The sequence below is a fragment of the Manacus candei genome, unplaced genomic scaffold (genome assembly GCF_025592945.1).
Source record: "Manacus candei isolate 608988 ecotype Guabito, Panama unplaced genomic scaffold, ASM2559294v1 h1tg000028l, whole genome shotgun sequence".
Classification (NCBI taxonomy): domain Eukaryota; kingdom Metazoa; phylum Chordata; class Aves; order Passeriformes; family Pipridae; genus Manacus; species Manacus candei.
The window spans coordinates 1,128,896-1,155,578 of record NW_026138076.1 but is presented as its reverse complement, the minus strand read 5'-3'; the positions used below and the strand labels follow the sequence as shown (position 1 = coordinate 1,155,578).

General features: G+C 37.1%; 1 protein-coding gene across 1 annotated transcript in view; it reads left to right on the top strand.

Moving 5' to 3' along the window:
- Nucleotides 1–26,683, top strand: part of DHX15 (DEAH-box helicase 15) — a 42,883-nt gene that overhangs the window by 7,145 nt on the left and 9,055 nt on the right. The window contains exons 3-11 of the mRNA XM_051789841.1: nt 3,273–3,466; nt 4,550–4,709; nt 5,086–5,304; nt 15,898–16,065; nt 19,850–19,936; nt 21,483–21,632; nt 21,791–21,899; nt 23,004–23,195; nt 26,224–26,346. Of these exons, the coding sequence (XP_051645801.1) occupies nt 3,273–3,466; nt 4,550–4,709; nt 5,086–5,304; nt 15,898–16,065; nt 19,850–19,936; nt 21,483–21,632; nt 21,791–21,899; nt 23,004–23,195; nt 26,224–26,346 (1,402 nt within the window). The remainder of the gene's footprint in view (nt 1–3,272; nt 3,467–4,549; nt 4,710–5,085; nt 5,305–15,897; nt 16,066–19,849; nt 19,937–21,482; nt 21,633–21,790; nt 21,900–23,003; nt 23,196–26,223; nt 26,347–26,683) is intronic.

Below are 26,683 nucleotides of genomic sequence, written 5' to 3'. Positions count from 1 at the left end.
TAGTCTTTATAAAATGGATTATAGCTAACTTACAGTAAGTCTTGAAGACTAAGAATATTTTTAGTCATAAAATTTTGGATGTCAAGAAAATGTGAAGGAGGTATTAGTACATTGGATACCTTTCACAGCTGTGCCTGAAATATCTAAAATTGCACATTTTAGGAACTGGTGTCTTGTTTAGAAGGTAATATGATGTTATTTATATTTGTTTTTTAAAGTGTGTAAGCTGAGACTGGGGTTTTACAGAATTCTTCAGAAAGGTTTGATTATGTGGTTTTTTGGAAGATGCAGTATTATGAATATTTATGTTAAAAGGTGCTTATCTATATGAAAACAAGGTTACTTGTTGCATGATCTGAAAATTTGAAGATCTAAGGGTTATGTGTTCTTAATATCTATGACTTATACTTCAAATGCATCTTACTGTCATGTCGTTCCAAAGGTATAAAGGTTTTCCTGAATTATCCTGCTACTTTAACCCTTGCTTTCTGAAAGGACTTAAGAAACCTAAGACATCTTTCCTAAAAGTGGAATTTAAGCTCCCAAAAGTGCATGAGCTGTCTTGAAAGCTTCCCTGCTTCCTCTGAATTCTCTCTGTGAACTGGCAGATACATTTTGAAACAATTGAGAGTGTCTCTATAGGAACATATCACTGCCACTTAATGAAAACCTTATTTTGCATGTGAGTGTCACATCCTTTTTGTTATCGAGTGTTGTCTCAAAACTCCTTGGGATGTGGGTTTCTTCTCCTTAGATTCATTGATCAGAGCAAGCTAAATAATGTTCTCTGGTTAAGAAACACTCTTATGCTCAAACTTGCAGGTGTACATGAGTTGTTAATGACAATTTCATACCAATAAAAGCAAGCATAATTTGAAAAATAATTATTTCCAAAATTACTATCTTTCCTTCCATGGTGATAGTAGAAGGCTATATAGTAGTAGATAATCTTGATAGCGAGCTGCTGCCTGTCAAGTCCCTTCCCTGATTATTATCTGCACCACTGCTATGAAAATAGGCTGAAAAAGTTGGGCTAGTTCAGCTTGGCAGAGAGAAGGTTCTGGGGAGGCCTCATGGTCTTTCAATACCTGGAGGGAGTTTGAAGAAAACATGGAGAGTAATTTTTTACATGGACAAATATACATAAGACATGGTAAAATTAGTTTTAAACTGAAAGAGGGGAGGTTTAGATTTGATGTTATGAGGGAATTCTTCATTGTGAGGGTGGTGAGATGCTGGAACAGGTTGCCTGGAAAAGTTGTGAATGCCTTAGCCCTGGAAGTGTTCAAGGCCAGGTTGGATGGGGCTTTGAGCAACCTGGTCTGGTGAGTAGCATCCCTGCCCATGACAGAAGGGTTGGAACCAGATCATGTTTAAGGTCCCTTCCAACCCAAACGGTTCTGTGATTATATGCACATTTTCCTTTAGTCTTGTAGAGCACCCAGGCTTGGAAGTGCTTGGCTTAGACAACGGAAACAACAGAAGACGAAACTTTTCTCACTTGAAAGTTATATTTTAAAATCTCTCTTAATTGAGAAGGTCCTTGTGATTAAATGATGCTAACTAAAGCTGGTCATCATGCTTTTGATATTGGTAAAATGACTTTTTTTTTTTTTTAGGGAAAGTCGAGGGTTTTGGTAATTGTATAGGTTTTTTGTGTCAGTGGCATTGAGTCTACTGTACATTAGGTTTCATAAGAACTGGTTGATATGAAGTGCTCAGGATATTTCCAGACATGCCTGAAGTACAAAATGCAGTATGGCACAGTCCTTTTTCCCAGTATTTGTATGTCTTTGAAAGCTGGACAGGGAAAGTATTTGGGTGGTTGTCTAAATCAGCTTAGCACAGTGAAGTCTCTGTAGCCCTTTTCTTTCATTTGACACCAGTGCTGAAGGTTTTGCTGTTTACTGGAAAACCACTTTTAAATTGCTTTTATTTCATTCTGCAGTGACCTGACAGACCTGCTTGTTTAAAACTTATTTCTAGTCTTGCTCTGTTTAAAGTCAAGAAGCTTCACCTAATATGCTTAAAGTTGAGCTGTTACTAGTGACTTGGGAAGCAAACTGCTTTCTCTACACTGCATGTTAAAGGAGCCATGTATATGTCACATGGGTTTTATGTTACTGCTGTTAGTGTTCAAGAACTGCTATTATTTTTAGTTTTGAATAGGGTTTTCAGAAATTTGAGTTGTTCACAGCAGTCCAATAGTCTCCTGTCATATTTTGTTTCTCTTTGCTTTATTTTTCCTGTGTTTATAGTGGAAGTATATTCTTCATTAAAAACATCATTAGAACACTCTTGTCTGCTTTTGGGTATATTTTGGCATTCACTTATGTCCATTTTGCTGTGAAAATACAATATTTGAGAAAAAAGTTTCCTCATTCAAATTATACTGCTTTTCCTGTTACTCCTCATTGGTACAATGTATAAGTGCTATGTTTTCTGTTCCTCTGTGAGCTTTTAAGAAAACTTGAAAAGTAATTGCTAAGAAGGAGTGGATTCTTCTTGTTTGTAGACTTGGAACTAGTAGTGTCTGGAGATGTCTTCTCATAAGGTGTCACGCTAAGAACATGTTGAGAATATTCTGTCTTCATCAAACTGTTACTGACCTTAGGAGTTCTTCTGAATAAAACTTCTTACTGTGGGTGATTCTTACAGAAAACTGCTGACTGACAAATAAAACGAGTGCTAATATAGGAAGGAAAGCATAGGAGTTTCATATCCGGTTGATGAAATTTCAAAAGAACAGTAATTAACCTAATGAATATAATTATTTGTTCATTTTATCTTCGTGCCTCCTGGGTTGGACAATTTTTATATATCACTAAAACCGTTATTTTTGTTAAAATATATTAATAAGCATTACGTTTTAAAGACACAAAACATGGTGTGCTTACTGTAAAACTTTAACAACAAACTGTGCTATGGATCTCAATTTTTGAGTGTGTTAGCTTTAGTTTTGGTTGCTTTGGAGCATGTTGGCTGCTGCTAAGTGTCTGTATAAGGTACCAATCTATCAGTGTTTAAATGTACTGTGAACCCGTGTATTTCCCTGATGACTTCAAAGATAGTTATGCACGTTTAATGTGAGTGGGCTTTATTTAGTGACATTAGGTCAAACTAATTAGTCTATCTGCTCTCCTACTTGCATCTTTTTGTGCACGCAGTTGGCATCTCCATGGAATTCTAACCAACTCTTGATCCTGTACAAAGGTTGTAGATTATATCTGACCACTTGAAGTGTGTTTATGACTGAATGTTGTCCTTGACAGATCCCCCAGTGGTGTGTTGACTACATGCGCTCGTTGCCTGGCCCGAAGAGGGGAGTGGCCTGTACCCAGCCCAGGCGAGTGGCCGCGATGAGCGTGGCCCAGCGGGTTGCTGATGAGATGGATGTCATGCTGGGGCAGGAGGTCGGTTACTCCATTCGATTTGAAGATTGCAGTAGCGCAAAAACCATTTTGAAGTAAGTATGGCAACTCTCAGGTAAAGCTATAACATTATACTCAGAGGTGAAAGAATTGCAGGGTAGTGAAAGGTGTGAGCAACGGTATGAAAGGAGTAATAAGGGAGTGAGTCTATGAATAGGTACTTTCTGTGTGAGTGGGGAAGAGAGACTGGAACCCATAGCATGAGCTGAGAGAAACCTGAGGTGTGAGGCTTGAGTAGAGTTGGAAATTATTAATTCCTTATAAAGAAATCACTGCACTCTATGGAAATTAATTTTGAATGATCCATAAAGAAGAAGGTGATCTGAAGAAGTATTTTATAATTAAGGTGCTATTCAGAATAAAGCCCTTCAGCATGCAGTTTCTCTTTGTTATTATACATTCAGTTGTTTGTCTGTGGTATCTTCTACTCAGGGTACTTCTGGTGAAGTTCAGTAGTTTATTTCAGTAAGGAGAACTATCCAGAGTGTCAAAACTGGCTGTGGGACACATAATCCATAGCATTTTAGTTATCAGCTGCTCTAGATTCCTGTGCTGTGTCGCTGGAACCAGGTGCACTTAATATGTCATTTGCAGTTTACATTCAAAATGCTCACTTAAAAGCACCACGTAGTGTAGTTCAAGGATTAATGCTTTTTCTATAAAAGAGGTATTCACTTTTGTTATACAGGTAGTTGAAGGGTAGAGAATAAAGTTAATGTGTAAAAAGAAATTAAACCGAGACAGAAAAGCAAAAAGTGAATGGATGATCTGCAAACAGAAAAGAGTAGCAACTCTTGCAGAAACAGTATTTCTAGGATTTCAGAGGATGTTTTCCTCCTTTTCCTGTCTCTGATTGTAGGTGTGGAAGTCTGCCAGTAATAGTCTACAAACTAGTTATAAATGTTCCTGAAGTTTGTTTCCCCCTCTTTTTTTTAAGTTTTCCCCCCTTAATCCCAGATTTCACTTATACTCTAAAGTAATTTCTGTTTGAAATCTTAAAATGGCCTTGTTACCTTGTTGGAAATAGTTTACTGATGTTTCTGCTTTTAATTTGTAAGGATTCTGTATCAGCCTTACTAAACAAAATGCATGTTGAAATTGTTTCTCTTTGTGTTCAGATATATGACTGATGGTATGTTACTTCGTGAAGCAATGAATGATCCTTTGCTGGAGCGCTATGGTGTTATAATTCTTGATGAGGCCCATGAGAGAACACTGGCTACGGATATCTTGATGGGAGTTCTGAAGGAAGTTGTAAGACAAAGATCTGATTTGAAGGTCAGTAATGATGAAGTCCAAAAGCATCTCCTTTCTAGTTTCAGGCATATTAAATAAAGTGTCTGTGTGCTTACCATTAGCTGATTTTTATAATTGTTTTTTGATCTATGATAATCTACATTGGAAGGATAACCTTAGGAAATTCATAATGTGGTTTGTACTGAAGTTACTACGAACAATGTAATTGTAGCTTAACCTTATGGATTGGACTAAGAATTTTTTTGGACCTTTGTAACAAGGGTGCTGTATTCAGGTGATAAAAACATGCTTAACAGTTGATTACTTTCTTACAATTACATATTGCACATGTGACATTTCACAAATTCTTGTTAACCTCTTGAATAACTTTTTTTTTTTTTGTCCTCCAAACCTACAGGTTATAGTTATGAGTGCTACTTTAGATGCTGGCAAGTTTCAGATCTATTTTGATAACTGTCCTCTTCTAACTATCCCGGGTCGCACCCATCCCGTGGAGATATTCTATACTCCAGAACCAGAAAGGGACTACCTTGAGGCTGCCATTCGAACAGTGATCCAAATTCACATGTGTGAAGAAGAAGAGGGAGATCTGTTACTCTTTCTTACTGGACAAGAGGTACTTTCTTCCCATTTTTATCCATTGTTCTATACAATAACTCTTTTAAGTGTCTTGCGTAGACTGAGATTTTTAGTTTCCTTTTGTAGTTTATCATTTAAATGACCTGAGATATTTTCCCCTGCCATACACTCTGGGTCCTTTGACATTGTACATGTCTGTAATATACATATGCTATGCCAGCCCTCTCTAAAATGAAAATTCCCCTTAACTCATGTACTTCAGAAACCTGTAGTGTGATCCCAAGGTTTGTGCTGATGTGAACTCAAAACTTCTGGGTACCTGATAGCATCTTTGGCTTTTACTGAAAAGGTAGTTCTCTGCACTTCTGGATGTATATTGTACAACTTACCTGAAGAATAACCCTTTGGTTCTGCTACTTAGCTATCAGTATAAGTTTTAATAAGCATGCTTAGGGGGTTTTTTTGTTTGTTTGTTTGTTTGTTTTTTTTAATAATAGCTTTGAGTATTAGGCTGTAGACTTTATGTACCACAAATTCAGGGAGTTATGTCTCAGAAATGGACTTGGTGCCTTGCAAAAGAGGATTGTATAAAAGCATTTAAGCTAAGCTACATCAGGAAATGAGAATTTTCTGGCCATCTTAAATACTTTACTTGAAATGAACTGGGGTATTTTTTTTAGTCCTACTCTGTTGCTTTGAAGCTCTTTTGAGTATCTTAATTAGTAGACTGAGATGGAGAAGAGGTAAAAAACCCATATGAAAAGTTTGCATTGTGAAAGTTTGCTGGACTTTGTCAACATAAAGTTTGTTTTAAGTAGGGAAAGAAAGGCAGCTAGCAAAAATCTTTTTCCAACTCATTCTCTTTTCAAAGGATGTGGTACAATTCAGTGTCTTTCATCTAACCATACACAATTTTAACTATGCCAAGGGAGGAAAGTGGTACAAATAACTTGTGATGCTAGAGATATCCAGGCTTCTTGAGTAGGTTTGTCAGATATAAAGATGTGTTGCCTCTTAAGACATTTGATTAAAGTATCTTCTGGCAGATCATCTCCTCCCTTGAAAAAACAAGGCAATGGTGGTCCCTGTAAAAGCAAATACTCTGGCCTATAAATTTGTCCTTTGGATTATTGCTGTGAGTTAAAGTACAGGTAGGGAAACTGTTCAACAGTTGTGGTTTTTGAAGTCTACCTGCTTGGTTTTAGCTTGACTTTGTAGTTCAGACTAGTCAGGCAAGTAAATGTGTGAATTAATGAAACAGCTGTTGCAAATGGGTGGATGAATTGGTGGCAATAGAAAGGAACACTGCTGACCAGCTGTTTCAGCAGATTTTGTTTTCTTACCAGGATGCTGAATCAGGCTGGTCTTTAACCTTTCATGAGGCACAAATACTTGTCCTTCTGATTTATAAATTATGTCCTTGCTACATCACTTGCTGTGTATTACTCTAAATAACCTGTTGCAACAGTTGCAGCATGGCTCCACACTGAAGGGCTAGTACCTGCCCGTGCTACAGACTTAGTCTGTTGTTTTGTGTGAACAGGTTCTTTGATTTCCTCTGAGTTAATCTGCAGGACACAATGTATTATAAACAAATGTTAAATAAAATCCTGCACATAGTACATGCTCATATATATATGTATATATGTGTGTGTGTGTATATAAAATTATGCATAAATATATTGACCATGTTGTATCACTGAATCACTTAAAACTTGCACTGATAAGATACCATCCTCTGCTCTGGAGTCTGCAGTTCCACAGTCCACGTTTCAGTCGATGGTGCTGTCCAGGGCCACTGGAGTTGGCTCTGCCTCAGGCTACTCTGAATTTAGGTGGTTAGCATGAAATTGAAGTCTGATTTAGCTTCCGTAGAGAAGCTTTGAAGTGTTTTAACCATTTTGATTAATGACATTTTGGGACCTCTGCTGAGCCTCATAGAAGTCTGCAGATGTGTCACTGTTGAATCTGAAGTGATGGGACCTACTGTACTCTGAGGGACTGGGAAGTGTGCTCTAGGTACCATTACCACTGTATGCTTTGGGTTCAGGAGGTTTAGTAGCTGGAAATTTATTTATGCTAGGCAGAAATGCTGTGTAGTTCTTTTGGATTCTTGAAAACAACATGAACAGAGTAAAAGATCTGTGTTGTCATGCCCAAAAAATTAAAAGAAGCTTAAATACATTTGGAAACTAAAGGAATCTTAATTGTATAGGCCTGTTACTGGATGAAGATAAAATTGTTGTTAATGGTGCAGAAATAAGTATTCAATAAAAACTTCCTGAATCCTGAAAGGGGGAAAAGTATGTGATTATGTTGCATGAATTGCTTTTCAGTCCATTAATAACAAAAGAGGATGTTTAAACCCCAAATTTATTAGGAATAAACATTTTGAAACAGGACTTGTCCTACAGTCCCTGTACGGAAGAAAGCTCATCTGTTCATCTTAAAACCAAACGAAAAAACACCCTGGTCTATCAGGAAGATTCCAGAATATGGAAATAATGTTCATGTTTCATGCCAATATTCAAAAAATGTATAACCTGGGTAGCTGTAAGCTAGGTTGTCTGATGTCAGTCACAGGCAAAATTGGACACTGACATGGATTTCTGTTCGCAAGGGAAAAGCATAATTACATTTCAGTCAACATGTCTTTCTTAGACAATAGGTGCTGTCAAACTTGTTCTCAGTCATTGAGATTACAAATTTGGTAGTCTAGTTGTGTAGATACACATTTAAGGTTGACTTCAAGTGTCTCAAGACTGGCTCACCTGCAGATCTGAGAGGCAGCTGGTTTATTGTCTGCTGGAGTTCTGCTAAAACACTATTAGATTTTATACTCCATTAAGATCAGTAATCTGGGAGTAGCTGTAACATCCTTACAGACAAAACTTGTGGAATGGGGGTGGCAGAAATAATGACACAGAAACTGTATATATATGTCTTAGATGTTTTGTTAACATAGGCACTTACAAATGCCAGTTGTGTTCTCTGTCACTCTGATACCCTTTTCTTTACAAAGCCAAATGCATCATTACACATTTAGGAAGGAGAATCCAGGCTGCATCTGGAGACTTGAAATATGGATCAGCAGTGTTGTTTTTGATGGTAGATAAATATAGTGAAAAATGTTGCTGCAAAGTTCAGTGTTCTACAAAGGCTTAAAGTGATATTGATAAAATTGATGTTGGCATAGGAGAGAGTTAATTAAAGGGGTTTATTTTATAGGCACAATTTTTTTTTATCACAGTAAGACTGGTTAAACTGTGGAACTGAAAGAAAACGGAGGATTTCTTACGAGGAAATTGAAGTAAAAATTGACAACTCTTTTAGTCTCAGTGGTAGTGACTGGGTGAGGTTAAACCAGTCTGTGTACTAGGCTTAACGAGTTGTCTTGTTTAGCCTCACATAGAAAGTATTGAATTGGGTGGCATAAACTGAAAGAAGAGTAATGATACGAATTTTGTTCAAGTGCTAATGGGAGGAAGATTTTTTGCTCTTCGTTCATTTGAGATGATGTCAGATATTTCAAATGATCCTGAATATAGGCATTATGCTGAGGCAAGCTCAGTGTTGACTTGACAGAGCAGTTGTAGTTATGGTCAAATGTTGGCTTTTTCCGTGTATTACTTTTTTTGTCTGAGTGCATAACTTTACAGAGTTTTGTTTCTCTAAATTTGTGTTCAGAGATCTCTCCCGAAGTGATGCAGCTCTTGGTGCCAGTTCTTTTTACTGCTCTGTCCTCGTTTTAGCTTGTAGCAGTCTGCTTTCATTCCCAGAGGAAGAAAGGAAAATTAGGGAAGTTCTGTACAGGTTTAAGGACACAGAAGGCATTTCTAGAAGGTTCATGGCATCCAAGCCAGCTGTGTCTAGCTGTGCCCTGCCTGTGATAAAAGCCAAAAGAGAAGGGGGCGAGCTAAGGTGTCTGCCAGATACTTCTGGTTTGTGAAATAATTTTTGTCTATGCATTTGTTTCCCTTGTGTACTCATTTTACACAAGGTAAAATTGCCTTAGACTTTTTAGGCATTAGTTTCCTTCAGGGTTTTACAGTTATATCTACTTGACTCATTTATCCAGGGTGAAGCTAAATCTAACTCTGCGTAGTGTAGCAGCTGATGTGCTGTTTAAAAGAGCTTATGGTATGTTTTAATTGGAGCAGTCTTGAAGTTTTGCTTATTCCATGAGATTCTTTAAGTGTACCAAATAGAGGGTCAGCTGAAAAAAAGGTTTCTGAAATAATGTTACCGAGGACCATGTTTACAAAATCATTGCATTCTGTTTTACATGCCAAATACGTGAATTGTTCCATTAACTCTGCTTAAAATGACATCACTAGTTACCATCTCTTTGTAGAAATGGTTTCTGTAAAGATGAGAAGTTAAGATCTAAAGATGGAGACTGACAAGCAAGTTAACTGGCTGTTTGTGTGTACTGCTTTGGCCTGTGAGCCAGAATGAATGCCAGCACTCAAGAGCTTTGGCTCAGGATAATTCACAGTCTGTCATTTGGTAACTGCTGTTTTATTATCGGTGTGATTTGAAGCCTCCTCTGTGGCACCACTGTTGAGTCTTGCACACAAACAAAACGGAAGGAAATTCAGGTTTTGGATTGTTACCTTTGCAAGAATAATGTAACTCAGTAACTTAAGGCCACAGAGATGTTCAAAAGACTGGGAAATGCTGAGAGAACTGGGCTTTTTTGGCCTTGAGAAAAGAAGGCTTAGGGGAGACTTACCACCATGTAGCCATTTAAAGGATGGCTACAATGTAGATGGAGACTCTGTTTTTACAAAGAGTCGCATGGAAAGTTGAGGGGTAATGAATAAAACTTACTCCTAAGGAGCTTGTGATTAGACACAAGAGGAAAATTTTTCACAATGAGAATAATCAGGCACTGGAATAATCTCAAAGGGGAGATGGTGGATTCCACAGCATTGGTCACGTGGGATTTGGCTGCATAGGGTTCTGAGCCATCTTGTGTAGGCTGTGCTTTTGCCAAGTGTGGCGGTTTAACATCAGCTGGGAATTAACCTCCAAATAAGCCACTCCCCTTCCCTCCTAGCCCCTGTCTAATGCAGGAGGGACAAAGGCAGAGACTGTGGGTTGAGATATACTGAAAGCAAACAGCAATGAAATAAGAAACAGTAAAAGCAGCAGTATTGATAACAAAAGCATGAAAAGGAGAAGGTGCTTTACACACAAAAGGTGTTCACCACCTCGACTCAGTAACATGTGGCTGTCAAGAGGAAAACAAGATGGGGGACCTTCCTGTGGTGGCTATGCCTGAGACAAAGACGACATGGAGGACACTCCGCAGCTGGTGCTTCCTGAGGCTGAGACAACATAACAGTGACAGACAAACCCCCAAAAAGCTGGATCATCCATGTTGTACCACCCGCTTTTCTGGACCACCGGGCTTGGGCTCGCCACCCCTCTGTTCCTGGATGGCTCTCCTGAGCTGGGCTCAGGCTCGCTGCTGCTCCAGTCCTGAACTGCTCAGTTCATCTGGGCTGTGCTCAGGCTCGCTGCTGCTGCATTCCCAGACTGCACCACTTGCCTCACTGCTGCTTTTTGGAGCCACATCCTTGCTGCGTTTGCCACTTTTCCCAGAGCTGTATCCCAGCTGCACTGACTTCCTGGAGCTGCATTATCCAAGGAACAGGAAGAAATGGGCGATGGAGGGGCAGAGTCTGAAGCGCTGGTCAGTGAGAGCTGACAGCATTGCCACAACTTGCAGCTTCCCCAAGGAAGAGAGGGAACAAAATGGTGACCTTTGGGGTGTACTTGCCTTTTTCTTTCCCCTGAAACCATGCCCCCCTTCCCCCTTTCCTGCTATGACATGAGTGGTATGGAATAGCAACCCAGGCATGCCCACATGGCTCTGAGCTCCACCCCCTGTGGGCAAACCTAGGACACCCAGGAGAGGTTGGATCACATCATCTTGAGGTCCCTTCCAACCTCGTGTTCTGTGATTCTGTGAACTACACTGCTGCTTGTCTTTCTAGTTCCTTTTTATGTTTGTGTTTAGGGTTTTTTTACTACCATTCAATGGAACTAATAAGAATCATGTATTTTTTTTCAGTGCAAACTTGTCTCTTATAGATGTGATGAATTAATAATATATGCAACTGCTCCTGTAATTTTTTCTGTTATTCCTGCTAATGGTCAGGTATACTGCTGTCCCTATCCAGAGGATGTCATAATGGAATATAAGCAGCAATCCTGGCATTCTAAGAGTTCAGGACTCCTTTTGTCAACAGGTTTCAAACTCAAGAATTTCCTTCTGGTCTGGTGGACCGTTGTATTTTTAGCTGCACAGAAGCACAGCTTTAGTGAGAGGAATAAAAATTAGTGCATCCAAGGGTTGAGTTTGTTGGGGTTTTTTGAGTTTGGTTTTTTTGGTTGGTTGGTTTGTTTGGTTTGGTTTGCTTTTTTTTGGCACTAGCCATCAGCCTTCCTTTTCTTTGAAAAGTAGGTTAAGATGGAGTAAAATTTCTGTCAGATGCAGGAGGCATAATTAACCTATATACTGTTATGTGAAAATATAGATGGCTGCAGTTCTGTTTGTAATAAAGTGGAAGAAAACTGCGCACTCTGTTCTTTGTTTTCTAAACAAGACACTGCTAAGCACTGATTCCTATCCAGACTTTGGCCTTTCTGAGATCAGGAAAGTTCACACAGAAATGGAAGTTCACATTAAAATCCTGAAGCTTTTTGGTGTCTTGGAATTACTTTCTGATACTTGAGCTCCTGAATGGAATCAACCTAATTGTAAATATTACCTGTTGTCCACCAGTTGTTTGGAAACAAAGCAGCCTGCTCAGGTTTTTTTCTAGAACCAGTCTTCTTAATGACATGATTTTTTTGGAAGGAACACTATGTGAAATTAGCTTAAATTTGATTTAATAATAGTCACCTAATAAAATTATTTTCCTGGTTCCAACTTTTTCCCTTTTGTAACCTATTTCAGTTTAGCTGTAGGCACAAAATACAAATCGTTGACTCTCATTTGGATGTTGAGATCACTTTGTTTTTCCTGGTTGAAAAATATTCACCACCCCATTACCTTCTTGATCACTAGTATATCTACAAAAAGAAATATTTTCTCTTTGCTGATTATTTTCCGTCTTTGGAGCTTTTCCAAGGAAAATCACTTAGGCTGTTGATGGTATGGAAAAATGTTGAGAAGTCCATGTTAGTATTCAGAATGTGCTATTGTGGAGTTCTTAACTGCTGCTTAATTCTAGTTTCCATAGCACTTCAGCTAAATTGTAGTTATTGTCTGTGTACTGTACATTTATTTTGATTGGATCAACAAGAAGTTTTTGGAAGTTTTAAAGTACTTAAGGCTACCAGGACAATTCTGATGACTAGGTGTTGTGAAGTATAGATGTGTGTGTTGTGGCACTTGCAGCTTGAGATAAATGAGCATTTTAGCTAGCAGTGTAACCTTTCCCCTTTTTGTGGTCTGTTTACTGTTCACCTTTTGGTAGTCAGCTCTTTTTAGAATGAGTGCATTGATGGACATTTTCATTGGCTACAGTTTTACTGAGAAGATTAGTCCTAAGAAATCTTTTTTGTGAGGAACTAGGATCAAGTTCAATTGAGTATCTTCAGTATTAACTAAGCCTCACACTTTGTGCATTTTAGGCCTGTTTTCTTTGATTAACTGTGAAGCAAGTCTTTGGGCTGATGCACTGGTCAGTCATGGGTCTAAGTGTGGGTTCTTTGATCCTGTGTCTGTTCCTGCTTCCCATACCCTGGTACCCACTATCTCAGGTAGTCAGTGGGATAGTCAGGACTTTGAGGAGCTTTTCAGGCATAATCTACATGCAAGGCATGTTCACTCTACCTTCCTGTTCTTCCACCTGAGAAGAAAAATTTCCTCTTCTGTGCATGTTGATGGAATAATCCCTCTTCAAGGAAGGGATTTTGTAGTGGATTTGTTCGGAGTAGATAGTGTGCCAATATTTAAAGGTATGTGGTGGGGTTTTGAGGGTTTCTTTGTTTGATTTTTTTTTTTGTTCCTTTTTTTTTTTTGTTTTGCCTTTTTTTAAAAAAAAGCTTTTCATATTTGAGTTAGTTGGGACCATTGAATTAGACTTGCTGAATCTTCAGAGGATTAAATTTAGAATTGTGCCTTCAACTATATGTCTCATATCTCTGGATTTAAATGTCTTCATGTGATCCTAACAAATCTTTAACACCTAAAAGAATCCTTAACACTTTCAGACTACTCTTACCACACGTATTCCTTCTAGATTGTGTGCTCTGGGATACCAGTTTTGGTCATCATCTGGGTGGTTCTGGTTACAGTCAGATTCATAGAATATCCTGAATTGGAAGGGACCCACTAGGGTCATCAAAGTCCAACTCCTGGCCCTTCACAGGACAACCCCAGGGATCACACCCTGTGCCAACCTTGTCCAAATGTTTCTTGAACTGACAGGTTTGTTGCTCTGACCACTTCCAAGTAAATATACTGGTAGTACATATACTGAAGTAGATACACTGGTTTATGTCAGTGGTAAATAAAAGGAAACTACTCTTCTTTTTTAAAATTAAGACTACTGCTATTAAAGAGTTCTCTTTTACTGTCTTTAGGTGAGTGGCAGTGGCTCTTGGTGACTTGCATCCTTCTTGCAAATCTGTAGAGAGTAATGACTGTATTTGTCATCTCTATGTCAAAGTATTTTAATGAATCCTGATTTAGGGGATACTTTGAAACTCCATTGGGAAACTCTAGGGAGAAACAGTACTTTTATCTCTTCTGACAGATGATCAGTGGCTCTGAACACACGTGTCCTGTAGAGTGTAGTGCTTTCATTTATCACTGCTTGTGTGTATTTTACTATCTCTTAAGAATATACCTGTCCTGGAGTCTCTAGTCATTACTGTTGAAGATGAAGCATCCTGTCCAGCATCACAACTTTCACGATTACACAGTATAATCTGCTCAAATTCCATGAGTAGTGTAGTGACCCTCAGACCAGGAACTAAGGTCTGTGCTCTATTTTTGTTTGTATTAAGTATTTAACTCCCTTTTCACTGGGAGGCTATTACTGAACTTAAAAAGGGAGTTTATCAGGAGAACACTGGGTACTGACACCTGTATAAAGAAATTCATTCTCTGTTAGTAAACCAGTAATGGACATTGCAGCTCAGTTCCTGGTATACCCCTTGCCTTTTATGAAGATGTGTTGGATTTGTTGGCAAAGTGCACCTTTTAAATGAAAAGGTTTTTGGTAAATATCTGCAATTCATTCAAATTGGCAAGGCAATGCCAGAAATCATTAGGCTTACTCTTAAAAGGGCTCTTGGATACCAGAGAGGAAGAGCCTGCATTTTGCCATGCTTACATTAATTATATATACTGACCAATACAGAACAAGTATTGTCTGTGCTTTAAAACTTACTCAATGCAGTCATGCTGAAAACTTAAATGTCTCTTTAAGAATAAGTGAAAGACCCAGATTTGGTGCAGATCTGTCTGAATTTATGGTTTTTAAAAAGGAGACTACTTTTGCTTTTCAAATTACAGTTTGAAGCAGTAATTTTACAGAGCCTTTAGATTACCATTTCCATGTATTTGCTTTAGGGTCTTAAACATCACCTTCAGGCTAGTAAATTAGTTGTGATAAGGGAGGTCTCCCCTCTTTTCTCAGAGTATGTTGTAACCATTTCTTTGCTTTTGCCTACTATTGCTTCATCATGATAACTTTATTCTCCCATCAGTAGTTCAGCTGGAAGATCAACAGTTGGTCACTGTCTCTTAGTTATACTGGTGGGGGCTCTGTTGTGATTTTTAAGTTGAAGCTAATGAATGGTGTTACTCATTAACCTGAATTTCTGTGCACTTCAATTTTCATTAAATCTTACCATAATTATAGGTCACCTAGCTGGCTTAAATATAGTTGTTTTAAAACTAAATGGAGTTATAAATGATTGGGCTGTGGTGAACTGTTTTGGATGGTAAGCAGAAAATAGGCTAGAAAATACTAAGGGAAAAAAGGCATGAAAAATCTTTAATCTTCAGGGTATTTCACTGTCTTTTCTTAAGCTTAGATGGGATTTCAGTTAATTTTAAAGTAAAATCTGAAGTGCAGAATTAAGAGGTTTGGTTTTGAGCATCCATGTTTATACTGTAAAGGTGTTTGTTCTCATTAGGTACAATGAAGCAAATCTTCCACATAATTGCATTAGTGATACGTGACATTAAAGCTTAATTGGCTTATTTTAAATATCTTGCACATCAATTTTTTTCAGATTGTGAAAATTGAAAAGGTCATGAGTGCAGTTTGATATTCCAGGGTGAGAGATTTCAATTTTAGTACAATTTGTAGAAATTTAATTAGGAGACATGACTAAAAGAAAAAGGATGTTGAATACAAATTAGGCTGTTCATTAGAGTATACAAGCTGAAACATCTTGAAGTATTGTGGAAATTTGATTGCACATTCAGTGAGCACCTTGAATGATTTTTTTTTTAAGTTATTTTTATTTTTTAAGTAGAAGTTATTGTAATTGTTCTTCACGGTGTAGACTTAATCTAATTGTCATAGGCACTCTAAACTAAAATGCACTTCCTTTTTTATGGACTTCTCTTTTAAACAATATTTTTGTTTTGTAGGAGATTGATGAAGCCTGCAAGAGGATAAAACGAGAAATTGATGATTTAGGTCCTGAAGTCGGTGACATCAAAATCATTCCATTGTATTCCACCCTTCCTCCACAGCAACAGCAAAGGATATTTGAACCTCCCCCACCAAAAAAACAAAATGGAGCAATAGGAAGAAAGGTAAATACTATGCTGTTTCAGTATTCTGTTCTGTAAGTATCTGCTCACAGTTGTGGGGGCAATGAAATAAGATAGATAACTTGGAATTTGTTTCTCAGTGCAAATCAAAGTTCTGTCTTCCATCTATATAAGACCAGGATGTTGTAATAACAGTTTGATTTATGTTCCTGTGAGAAATATGATTTATGTGGAGGGATGGGATTTTTTCCATAGGTAATTATTTTGAGACATGCTCTTTTTTTTTTTAAACAAAAAAGAACTTCTCTTCAGGGGAGGTAGTCGGGCAGGTTTTCTCTGTTTCTTAAGGTTTTTGAGTAAGGTGCAAGTTACAAGAAGTATGTTGAAGTTAGAGGTTTGTGCTTTCTGTAGTAGTAAATGAGGAATTGAGGTTCTTTCATTGGGCAAAATGGATTGAGAAACTGAAAAACTTGAAATGGCACAGTGAATGTTCTTCATAAAATTAATGTCAGTGCTCACATAATGCACATTAGAAGCTATGCGGTTATTTTGCTAAAACTGAACATTGGAAAGAAGTTGTACCAGAGCTTCCTGAAATTAAACAAATGCTCTATGAAACCAGCAGTCACAAAGCTAAGATTTTGAAGGTGTAAGCTGAATCATACCAGGTGCTCTAGGCAGGGTTTCTTCCTTGATTGTTTGGTTTTTTTGTGCAATAGAATGCATGTAGAATACTAGTGACAACTTTCTAGTGTTCTGGAAGAGTAAATCACTTAATAAATTTAGTGAAATTGTCTTCGTTTTCCTGTTGAAGTTGACTGCAGGAAGCATTCAGTCTGAAATCATGAAACTAATGCTGCATCAAGATTGTATTAGTAAATGACTTAAATGAATGAAATTGCTCGTAAGTAACGAACAAGTGGTGGCTGTGTATTTCATTAAATTTTCATTCATATTTAAAATTGTGCCCTTCAAGATAGGCAGTTTTTGGTTTTCTGCATAAGAGGATAACAAGTGCAGAGTGTAGGTTTTGTTATGTTGAACTGTCAGAGCCAGTACCAGTCTCTGAGAGGAAGACACTCTTGGTGTAGCAGCTATTTCACTACAAGAAAATTTGTTACACCCAAAGGGTACCAACTGTAGACACAATAAATAGGCAGCAGACTCAGACCTATGAAGTTACTTTTCCTCTTTGCCTGCTTTGGCTGAAATGTTCTGGCTTCCATGTTTTAGTTTTTATCTTCATAACAAATCTAGCTATCAGTGAAAGTGTGTCTGTGTTGTGAATTTGTTAAAATGTTGGTTTAGTTTCATTTGGTTTTGGTGATCAAGATCTGTAAAGAAAAACCATGTGTTGCTGTGCCTCCGTATCTTAAAACCAGTTTCCTGTGGGAGTCAAACTTAGGTTTTAGAACTGCTGAAGAGAGAGCTAGCAGGTGGTGTGTATTGTTTCAAAGGCTCTGATGGTCATAAAAATGTAAGTGAAGTGCTTGCAGTGTCTCCTGAGCTTTAACTTTGTGAAAGGAAAGATACTGGAAGTTTTGTGGCATCTTGCAGTAGCCGTGATGGTAACAGCTAGTAGTGACACAGCTTGATAACTTAGCGCTTTTTTTGTTCCTCTTTGGGCTAGGAAAAAGCAGTTATTATTGTGAGAAAGCTTAAGATTAGAGATAAAAAACCACAGTTAATCAGAGTATTTAATTGATACTGTGGAGGAATATGAAGATGACTTAACAAAGAACGTTTCTATTCTTATCCCATGTTAAAAGCTCCCTGTCTTATCCCTTCTTTTCAAACTGTTCTAGTTTGTTTCAGCAGTCTTAAGCATTGCTGCTTAATACATATGCAATATGGATGTATTTTTAGATGTAGATGCTATATCTATTTTAATATTGAAAATAAGGTGTTTAAATTTGTCTCAGTAACTGCAAAACTGCAGCTAAAGCTATTTAGGTACAATTTATTATTTTATGTAGTTTAGCGCTAATTTCAGTTGTTTGATTTCCAGGTAACTTTGTACTTGGATTTAAGCTTGAAAGTTGTGGTGTAATTTCATCACTTTTTTTTTCTTTTTTTTGAATTCCTTGTGTTTTTACATTAATGAATTTTAGTTTCATTAAGCAGTTACATTTACAAATAATATCTGTACATAGAACAAAATCCACTGTGTAGATAACTTTTTTCATTCTACCTTTGGAAACTTCGTATGATTCAAGTATAAATTAAGTAAATTCAGGTACAAGTTAAATTGCTGTACCTTTTTGGACTAAGCATACTAACAGTGTTGAGTTCTTGGTATTGAAGTGTCCTAATAGAAGTCAGTGATTAAAAGCAGGACCAAAATCTTTTGTCACTTCTCTGTAATTGGTGTTTGAAGATTTTGGGTATGGACAGTTCTGTACATTAGCAGATACAGAAAAACCTGGAACCTTTTAGATGAGGTATATTCTGTAACAGCAAGTTGAATGTGGATTGACTGGCCTTTTAACGTGGAAGTGTCAGTTTAATTTGCATATTTATGGCTTGCAAATCTTTTATGAAAATATATTGCAATTTTGCGCTGAATTGCATTTATGTTTGTGGCCTTTATTTCTTTATCTATCTCTGTAATATGTGCAGGTTACATGAGAATGAAATGTGTACAGGATTTTTTTTGTTTGTTTGAGGAATTCTAAGTAGCACATTGTTTCAGGGTGAAACACCGTAATTCCAAATTGACAGTGTTTTTTCCACCAAAGTATTGCTTTCAATATATGGTAGTATTTGGGCAAGCTTAAACCTTAAGTCTACTTAAGAAGAGACAAGCTGAGTGTAGTAAGTAGCTGACTGGCAAAATGATCAGCCAGCGGGAGGGAAAATCAGTGGGATTATCAATCTAGTCCAACCACTGGCTTCATTGTAATACTGAACAAAGTGTCAGGGGCCTCTCCAGTTCTAATTGCTCAACTGAAAACAGCGATGACAAAATGCTCTGAAATTAAGACATGAAAGGTAAGTAGTTTTGATGAACTGCCGAACAAGTTTTGGGTCTTTTCTGAGATAGCTGATTAAATGTGCTAATAATGAGATTCAGTGTAGCTACTGTTGGGATGAGAGCTAATGGTATCTATAGACTGCTACACTGCATCTCTGGGCACAGAATTTAAATAGTGGCAAAATTAAGCCTCTGGTATCGCCTTTAATTTTTGCACAAGACATAACCTTCAGAAAGTTTATAGAAATTTAAGAATGTAACATTAAAGATCTGTAACAGTGTTTGAACATCTGGAGACAGAAAAAGACAAAGTTAAAATTAAATACACATTGTTCGGGATTTTAGCTGGAATGTATTGATAACTGCTTTATTGCAAATCAAATAAAAGAAAATACTGTGGTGGTACTGTATATAACCTCTGATTTAATATTATTTAACCAGTTTGTACTGTTCAGGCTTTCAAAAAAGGTAAAAAGCTGCAATTAACAGATGATGTTAAAGGGATCCAGTGTAATTTGTCATTTTGTATCAGACAAGTGAGAAAAATTTTGAATAGCGGTTTCATAAGTAAAATTTTTGCTCTTTCTTTTTCTCAAAATTAACATTTGTTATGTTGTTAATAGACTCATAGTGGAGGAAAAAGAGTGGACAAAATTTGCTCTTTTCACTAGAAGTTCATTGGGTTGATTTCAGATCATCCTGTGAAAGTGTTAAAGTGCAGCTCTGGTCATTACTGGTGCAGTGAAGGAAAGTTTGCTGAAATTCGTTTGTGCAGAGACAAAATCAGAGCTCTTCATGTTTACAATGCAGTAACTTCATTTAATTGTTTGGTTTTTTGGGTTTTCTTGACAGGTGGTTGTGTCCACTAACATTGCTGAGACATCATTAACAATAGATGGTGTTGTGTTTGTGATTGATCCTGGCTTTGCAAAACAGAAGGTAAATGCTATTTTGTCTTCTTTTTCTTTATAGTGGGAAAGATGCTGGAATCTGGTTTGCTCAGGTAGCTGTTCCCTTTGTAGACACCAGGTCTTTTTTCCATTTGAAATCTTAAACTTGGTTGTTGAGTTTTTGTTTTATTTTTAGCTTGCAGGTTTTCATTTAGTCTGCAAATTTTAGATAGAAGAATTTTATTTTAAAAAATTAAAAGAAACGTGAGAACTTAGAATTGGGCCTGGAATGTGGATTTTCTGAATACTTTAGGATGGTTGGTTTTGTACTTTGTGTCTATGTTTGGGAATGCTCAAGTAAAACTAAGAAATTGTATGAAAATAAATTAAAACTGGTACTAGAAGCCTCCTCTTCTTTTAAGTCACTCCAATAGAAAACTCCAGCACTAAAATAAGAAGAAAGAAATGATACATACTATTTTATATCAGTATTTATCATGTCCTGTTGCAGCCCTGAAGATTGTAATCAAGCTCGTACTGTGATCTTGGAACATCATAGGATGTTGAGAGGAACGGAAGTAGTTTTCCTATAGTCAACCCAATAACTAAAGAAAGAATAAAATGCATATCATATTCGTAATTTAGTTTTTTCACTAACTGTAACTTTCTTTACAACTTGGTTTCTTAGACTTTTTGTTTAACACCAATACACACTGTCAGCCTTTTAAACTTTGGCAAAATGTGGCAGACATAGAGCAGAATGTGAGTACAGTAACAGTGCATCTTCATGCACAAGTTTCCATCACCATTTAGGCTGAGGTTTTTTCACAGGTAGTTCTTATACCAGAAGAATACCTTCTGTAGAAAGAACTAAAGTTTTTGTACAGATTTTATACTTACACCAGAAAGGTGTTAAAACGGGGACCAAGAACATCTTCAACTGAAACTACTGTCTGATACTGCCTTTTTTTACAGTATATTCCTTTCCATGAGCCCTATTGACTTGGCAGGGCTGCTGTTTTATCTGTGACTGCAGTGGAAGTTTTACAGTAAATACCAGCACGTATTTTTTACTGTGGCAGTCTGCATGTACCCTTGAAATAGAGTTTTGTTTTGTCATCAGCCTCATTTTTACAGTTCTGTTCAACCTTAATGTTAGATTTTTCTGATCTCTAGAACATGATTATTCAATCTCATAATTACATCAAGACAACTTTTTTTATGGAATTTTTTGAGCAACATGATTGTTTTGCACTCTATAGAACAAATTGGACGTGTTCCTTTTGCCATGAAAATCTTAATCTAAAAATACACTCACTTAAGGAGAACAGGGAGCCTGGCAGGAGTTGCTGTTAACAGATGAATAAAAAATGCTGTTCTCTAGACAGTTGTATTTGAAGCTCTCTGTCACTGATCCAGAGCATTTTGTAGCAAGTTTTTTTTCTCCTTTCAGATATATACAACTTGTGATTTCCTAGTCAGAAGCTGTGCTTGACAATACATTTAAAGCAGCCTTTATTTTTTCAGATAGTTGTCTTATCCATGAACTGTTTATTCTTTTCCTTCTTTCCTGCTCTGCTTCCACTTTCAAATAGGTGTACAACCCTCGTATCAGAGTGGAGTCTCTCTTGGTGACTGCGATCAGTAAAGCTTCTGCTCAGCAGCGAGCTGGCCGTGCTGGCCGTACTCGGCCAGGCAAGTGCTTCAGGCTCTACACAGAGAAGGCCTACAAAACTGAAATGCAGGTAAGGTTACTTCTTGTAGATTATGTTTATAAGCACACCTGATTCAGATAGTTGAGTGCCGTGCTGTTAAACAAAATCAGAATTTGAATGCTTCTGGACTATAAAGGGGTTGGAAGAACAAGCGTTTTGAATTGTCTTTTTTTTCCCCTCCCCCCCAGGACAACACATACCCTGAAATTTTGAGATCTAACTTAGGATCTGTAGTATTACAGCTCAAGAAGCTTGGTATAGATGATTTGGTGCACTTTGATTTTATGGATCCTCCAGGTATCTATTTCCATCTTTCCAATCTTTATTTTTGTGACTATTTTATATAATGACAACATGGAATAAATTCTTTTACCTTTTCTTTTTCTGTTTTTTTTTTTTTTTTTTAATTGTAGTCTGTAAGGAATGTCTTTTGTTTATCCTGAAATTTAGTGCTCTGTGTCATATTAAAACAAACTTTTTGTATTTCTGTCTGTGTAAAAGCTTTTAATGGAACCAAGGAATCTACTGAATGCCCCTTGCCTGCAGAGAATAAGAGAAAATTATGGGCATTAGAAAGTCTATTATTTGAAATTCTTTTACTTATCACCTTGATTACACATTCTAATTGTGTAAAATTGGCTAGTGTTGTTAAAGCTGAATACGTGATTTTGGCTCAGACTATAAAGTTAATGTGTATCTTCTTAATGTGTATCTTTAAATGTTCATATATGCTTCCAAAATAACTGGTTTATATTGCTAATTAAAAATGTAGATCAGCCATATATAAATATGTTAGCTAGTTGGTTTTCCCCCCCTCAAATAAAAATATAACATAGTCTGTAAGCTTTTAAGTAGTTCTATTTTTCTAGAATTCTAGAAGTTCTATAAATTCTATAATTGAATACTTGAATTTCCTTCTGTTTTATTTTGTGGGTTAATACAGACTCTGTATGAGAAGTGCAGGATTAAGAAAACATTCTTGCTGGCTTTGTGAAAGACTGTAGATACCTAAAGTTGACATGGCTGAGATTTTAGGGCTGTATTGATCTGTTTGGTATGGAACAAGGGAAAAGGTATCTGCAGGGAGAGGAAGTGATGTTACTATGATACTGAGTATATCACAATGCCACTGCTGTCTGAATTTTGAAAAGCAGTAATCTCCAAATATTTAAAACTTGTGATTAAAGCTTTTTTAAATGAATTTTGTTTCCTCCCCTACACCCATATTCATTCGCACCTGGGTGTGTGTTAGTGAATTTGGTAGCAGTTTTGTGTTTGGATGCTAGTGAATGGAGAACAAAAAAACCAAGAAGATAGCTTATGATAGTCTGTGCTTCCTCATTTTTTGCTGATTCAGAGCAGTTTGGTTAATGTGCCTACTTACATACTTTTTTCTTTCAGCTCCTGAAACTCTGATGAGAGCCTTAGAGCTTTTAAATTACCTGGCTGCTTTAAATGATGATGGAGACTTGACTGAATTGGGATCCATGATGGCTGAATTTCCATTGGACCCACAGCTGGCTAAAATGGTTATTGCAAGCTGTGACTACAACTGTTCTAATGAGGTCCTATCTATTACTGCCATGTTGTCAGGTAATAGCAGGAAAAGAGATACTAAACAAAATGCAGATCTTCAGTTTGGGGGAAATTTGAGTTTTCCACATAAAAAAAATCATGTATTTCTAATAAAATTAGAATTGTTTTTTAAAACTTCATATATGGGTTCAGTCATTATAGATTTATGTAGAGATCTTGAACCTAATCAGTAGTAATGTTAAGAAATTAAGACACATAAAATGGCTAAAGAGTTTGCTCCTAATATCAGTTAAAAGTGTATATATTTGAGTTGTTGGGTGGGGGGAGGGAATCAGGGTAATGGAACAGAAATTTCTACTCAGGCTCATAGGCAGGATCAGAAATGTCAGTTCAGCCACTCAGTTTAAGGCAGTGACATCTGTTACATATTGTGCATTCTCCTGCACTTTGATAAATCTCAGTATTCCCAAAGGGATTACAGTCTAATTTATATTAAACCACAAGCTTGTACATGAAGTACACTTTTCAGTCATTAAGTGGCAAAACTGGAGAGCAGTCATTACTTTTAAATGGAAAAAAGAAACTTGGGGCGAGGATGTATCTTTATAAGAATTGACTTAAGTGCACAGCTGTACTTTGCTGCTGTGTCACATGAATAGCTCTGTGTCAGAGCAGAGCTGCTTGCTGAGAGAGCTTAATGGGGAGGAAAATGTTACCACACAAATTTGTATTTAATTTCCCAGTTACATAGAACTGATGTTGATTTGTAGTTATAGGTCATAGGACAAGCAACAAATGGGGATGTTCTTACTCCTAAGTACTCTTTTGTCTTTGGGGTGTGCTATTTTACCAGTGCTCTCCACAGCACAGGTTTGCTACTGACATACTTAACTTGGTTGGATAGAGAAAAAAAAACATTTTGACTAAGTATAAAATCTGTTGCTTCAGTTTAGTCTAACAGTATATATATATGAAAGTTTTTAAGAACAAGATAAAATGTTTGTTGCAGAGTTATGATTGTTCAGACTCAGAGCAGATGGGCAGGGCAGAATCATAATATTTTTTTTAATTAAATGGTAGGCTTAATTGCGGAGGTGGTGGTAGGTTGGTGCCTGTCTTTCTCTTCCCTTCTGCCAATATCTACTACAGAACAAGTCAGTCTAATATTTTTGTCAGTGACCTTCAACTGATTAGCCTTACTCCTTTTCCAGTTTACCTTTTCCCAGGTCATGATAGCTTTTTTTGTTTTAAGGCACAATTAATATAATGATTAATAAGTGGGGGGGGAATAAAACATGGATTGAAGATGGTTGATGTGCGTGTTATAACTAACATACTACTCTTAAAGAAACCCCTCACGTAATCCTGGTATTTGTGAGGACTATTTCCCAAAGCAAGCACTTTTTTTATAAACCAGCAGCATGATTATATGTTTTGGTGCCTAAAGTCCTCATAAAGATTGTCAGGCTTTGGATAGTAATCCATGTATTAAGTTTGGACTGAATGGGAAACTAGGTACCAGAAAGGAGCAAAAATAGCATTGAATAAATGAGCAGATCAAATGATTGTACTTCATTTTATAAGAGCTTTGGTGTCTTGCTGTGGTATGGAAAGTGCTATTACTTATTCAAAACAGTTAAGACAGTTAATTTGGATTTTGCTTTTATTAATCTGAGTTTGAAATTAAAATTATATTATCTCTTTTTTCAAATGCAGGACCCACTATTCAGGGTGTTTATTTCACACCTGCATTTCCATTTTCTTTAATGCATTGGTCTTTGTTGATTTGTTACCATGTGATTCACTGTTGCAGTGTGTATTTTTTTCTCAAGTTCCGTCCAGTATTCAGCTCACATATTTAGTGCTTTGGGGCTTTTATGCAAATTTGAGAATAAAATAAAATAAAACCACATAACACCCCACAAAAAAGCCCTCATCTGATAGATCATATGCAAAGAGGTGTTCTCATGAGATTGCTGGGCTTCAGTTATGCGGAAGCTAATGTAGTCTCAAACAGATGGAAATAGATAAAGGATTTGTAACATCTTAGCATTAATTTTATTGAAATTTAACCTCTTAAAAATTACATCTACTTTAAACACAACTGATTTTTTTTACGCTGTAGATCTCTGTAAAGTGAATCACAGAATGGGTAGGGTTGGAAGGGATCACAGTGGGTCACCTGGTCCAACCTCCCTGCTCCAACAGACCCCTTTTATAAGTTCTTTCAAGATCTCCTGAATTAGTATCAATCTTACAAACTTACTAGAATGTTGACAGACCATGAATTAGGTTGGCTGCAATGCTATTTGTGGTCTTTGCTAGTCTGTATTTGGAAAGGAGGTGGAAAAACGATTTTTGGACTCAAGTCAGACTGAGTCAGATATGTTTAAGAGAACAAAATAATAGGAGAAAGCTCATCATGTTGCATTTTTTTAATATGTTTTTTATTTGAAGTAGTGCCAAAGGACAGTTTAACCTTCCACCACTACCGCTACCATCACAACCTTTAGACTTATTAATACCTTCATTCACATGTTTCTGTATACCAGTGCTGATAACAATACCATCTGGGAAGAGACTTGACTAGTGTGTTCTGGCTAGTAACAGACCTTTGATAATTCAAACTCATGTTTGTTTAGACTGTACTGTGCAGTACAGTTTCAGAACTATCTTCTTTACTCTGTCTGTAGGGGCTTTCTGAAAAAGCAATTTGCAGTTAAAGTGTTTTATTCCATGGAGTACTAGCTCCTGGTAGAGCTATCAGCACTGGATTTGAACTAAGATCTGTTTAGCCTTCCAGCAGGTAATCTTGATGGCCTTCAGACTAGAGATTTTGATGCCTACATATAGTTCTATTAAAATAATCAGGTACTCTGTAGCTTTGAAACCCTCTTGTCTTACAGATGTGGTTAGGTGTTGATGTACCAAATCATGGTAGTAAACAGTCCAAGATGCAGTTGGAGGCCATCCTGCCCTGCCCTATGCTCTGTGAACTGACCTAGCTAGGCCTTGTTCCTCTATCTGTGAATGCGTGACTCATCGATATGGGCGTTTGTGTTGGGCCCATACCAACCTTGTTTAGTCCCACAGTGTTTTGTTCGCCCCACGGAAGCAAAGAAAGCAGCAGATGAAGCCAAGATGAGGTTTGCCCACATAGATGGAGATCATTTGACGTTGCTGAATGTCTACCATGCTTTCAAGCAAAGTAAGTCTGTCTGTTTTGGGAAATTATTTATAATGCTTTGTGCTGTCAACTTTCGTTCCTGGGTTCCAAGGGCAGTTTGGAAGGCTTGGGCTTGGGTTTTATTATTTAAGTTCTACTTGCCTTTGGGGGTCAAATAAAACCAAAAAACTACCCAAGAAATCATGTAATGAACTGATGAGCATGGAGACAAGCCAGGCTTTTAAATCAATGCCGAGTAACCTTGGACAGAAGGAAGCAAGTGTTCCTATAATTAAGAAATATTGGAAGTTTATCTGACATTAATTATAAAAAGTCTGCATAATTGCTTAGTGATTTATCAGGGAAAGCAGTGCAGAAA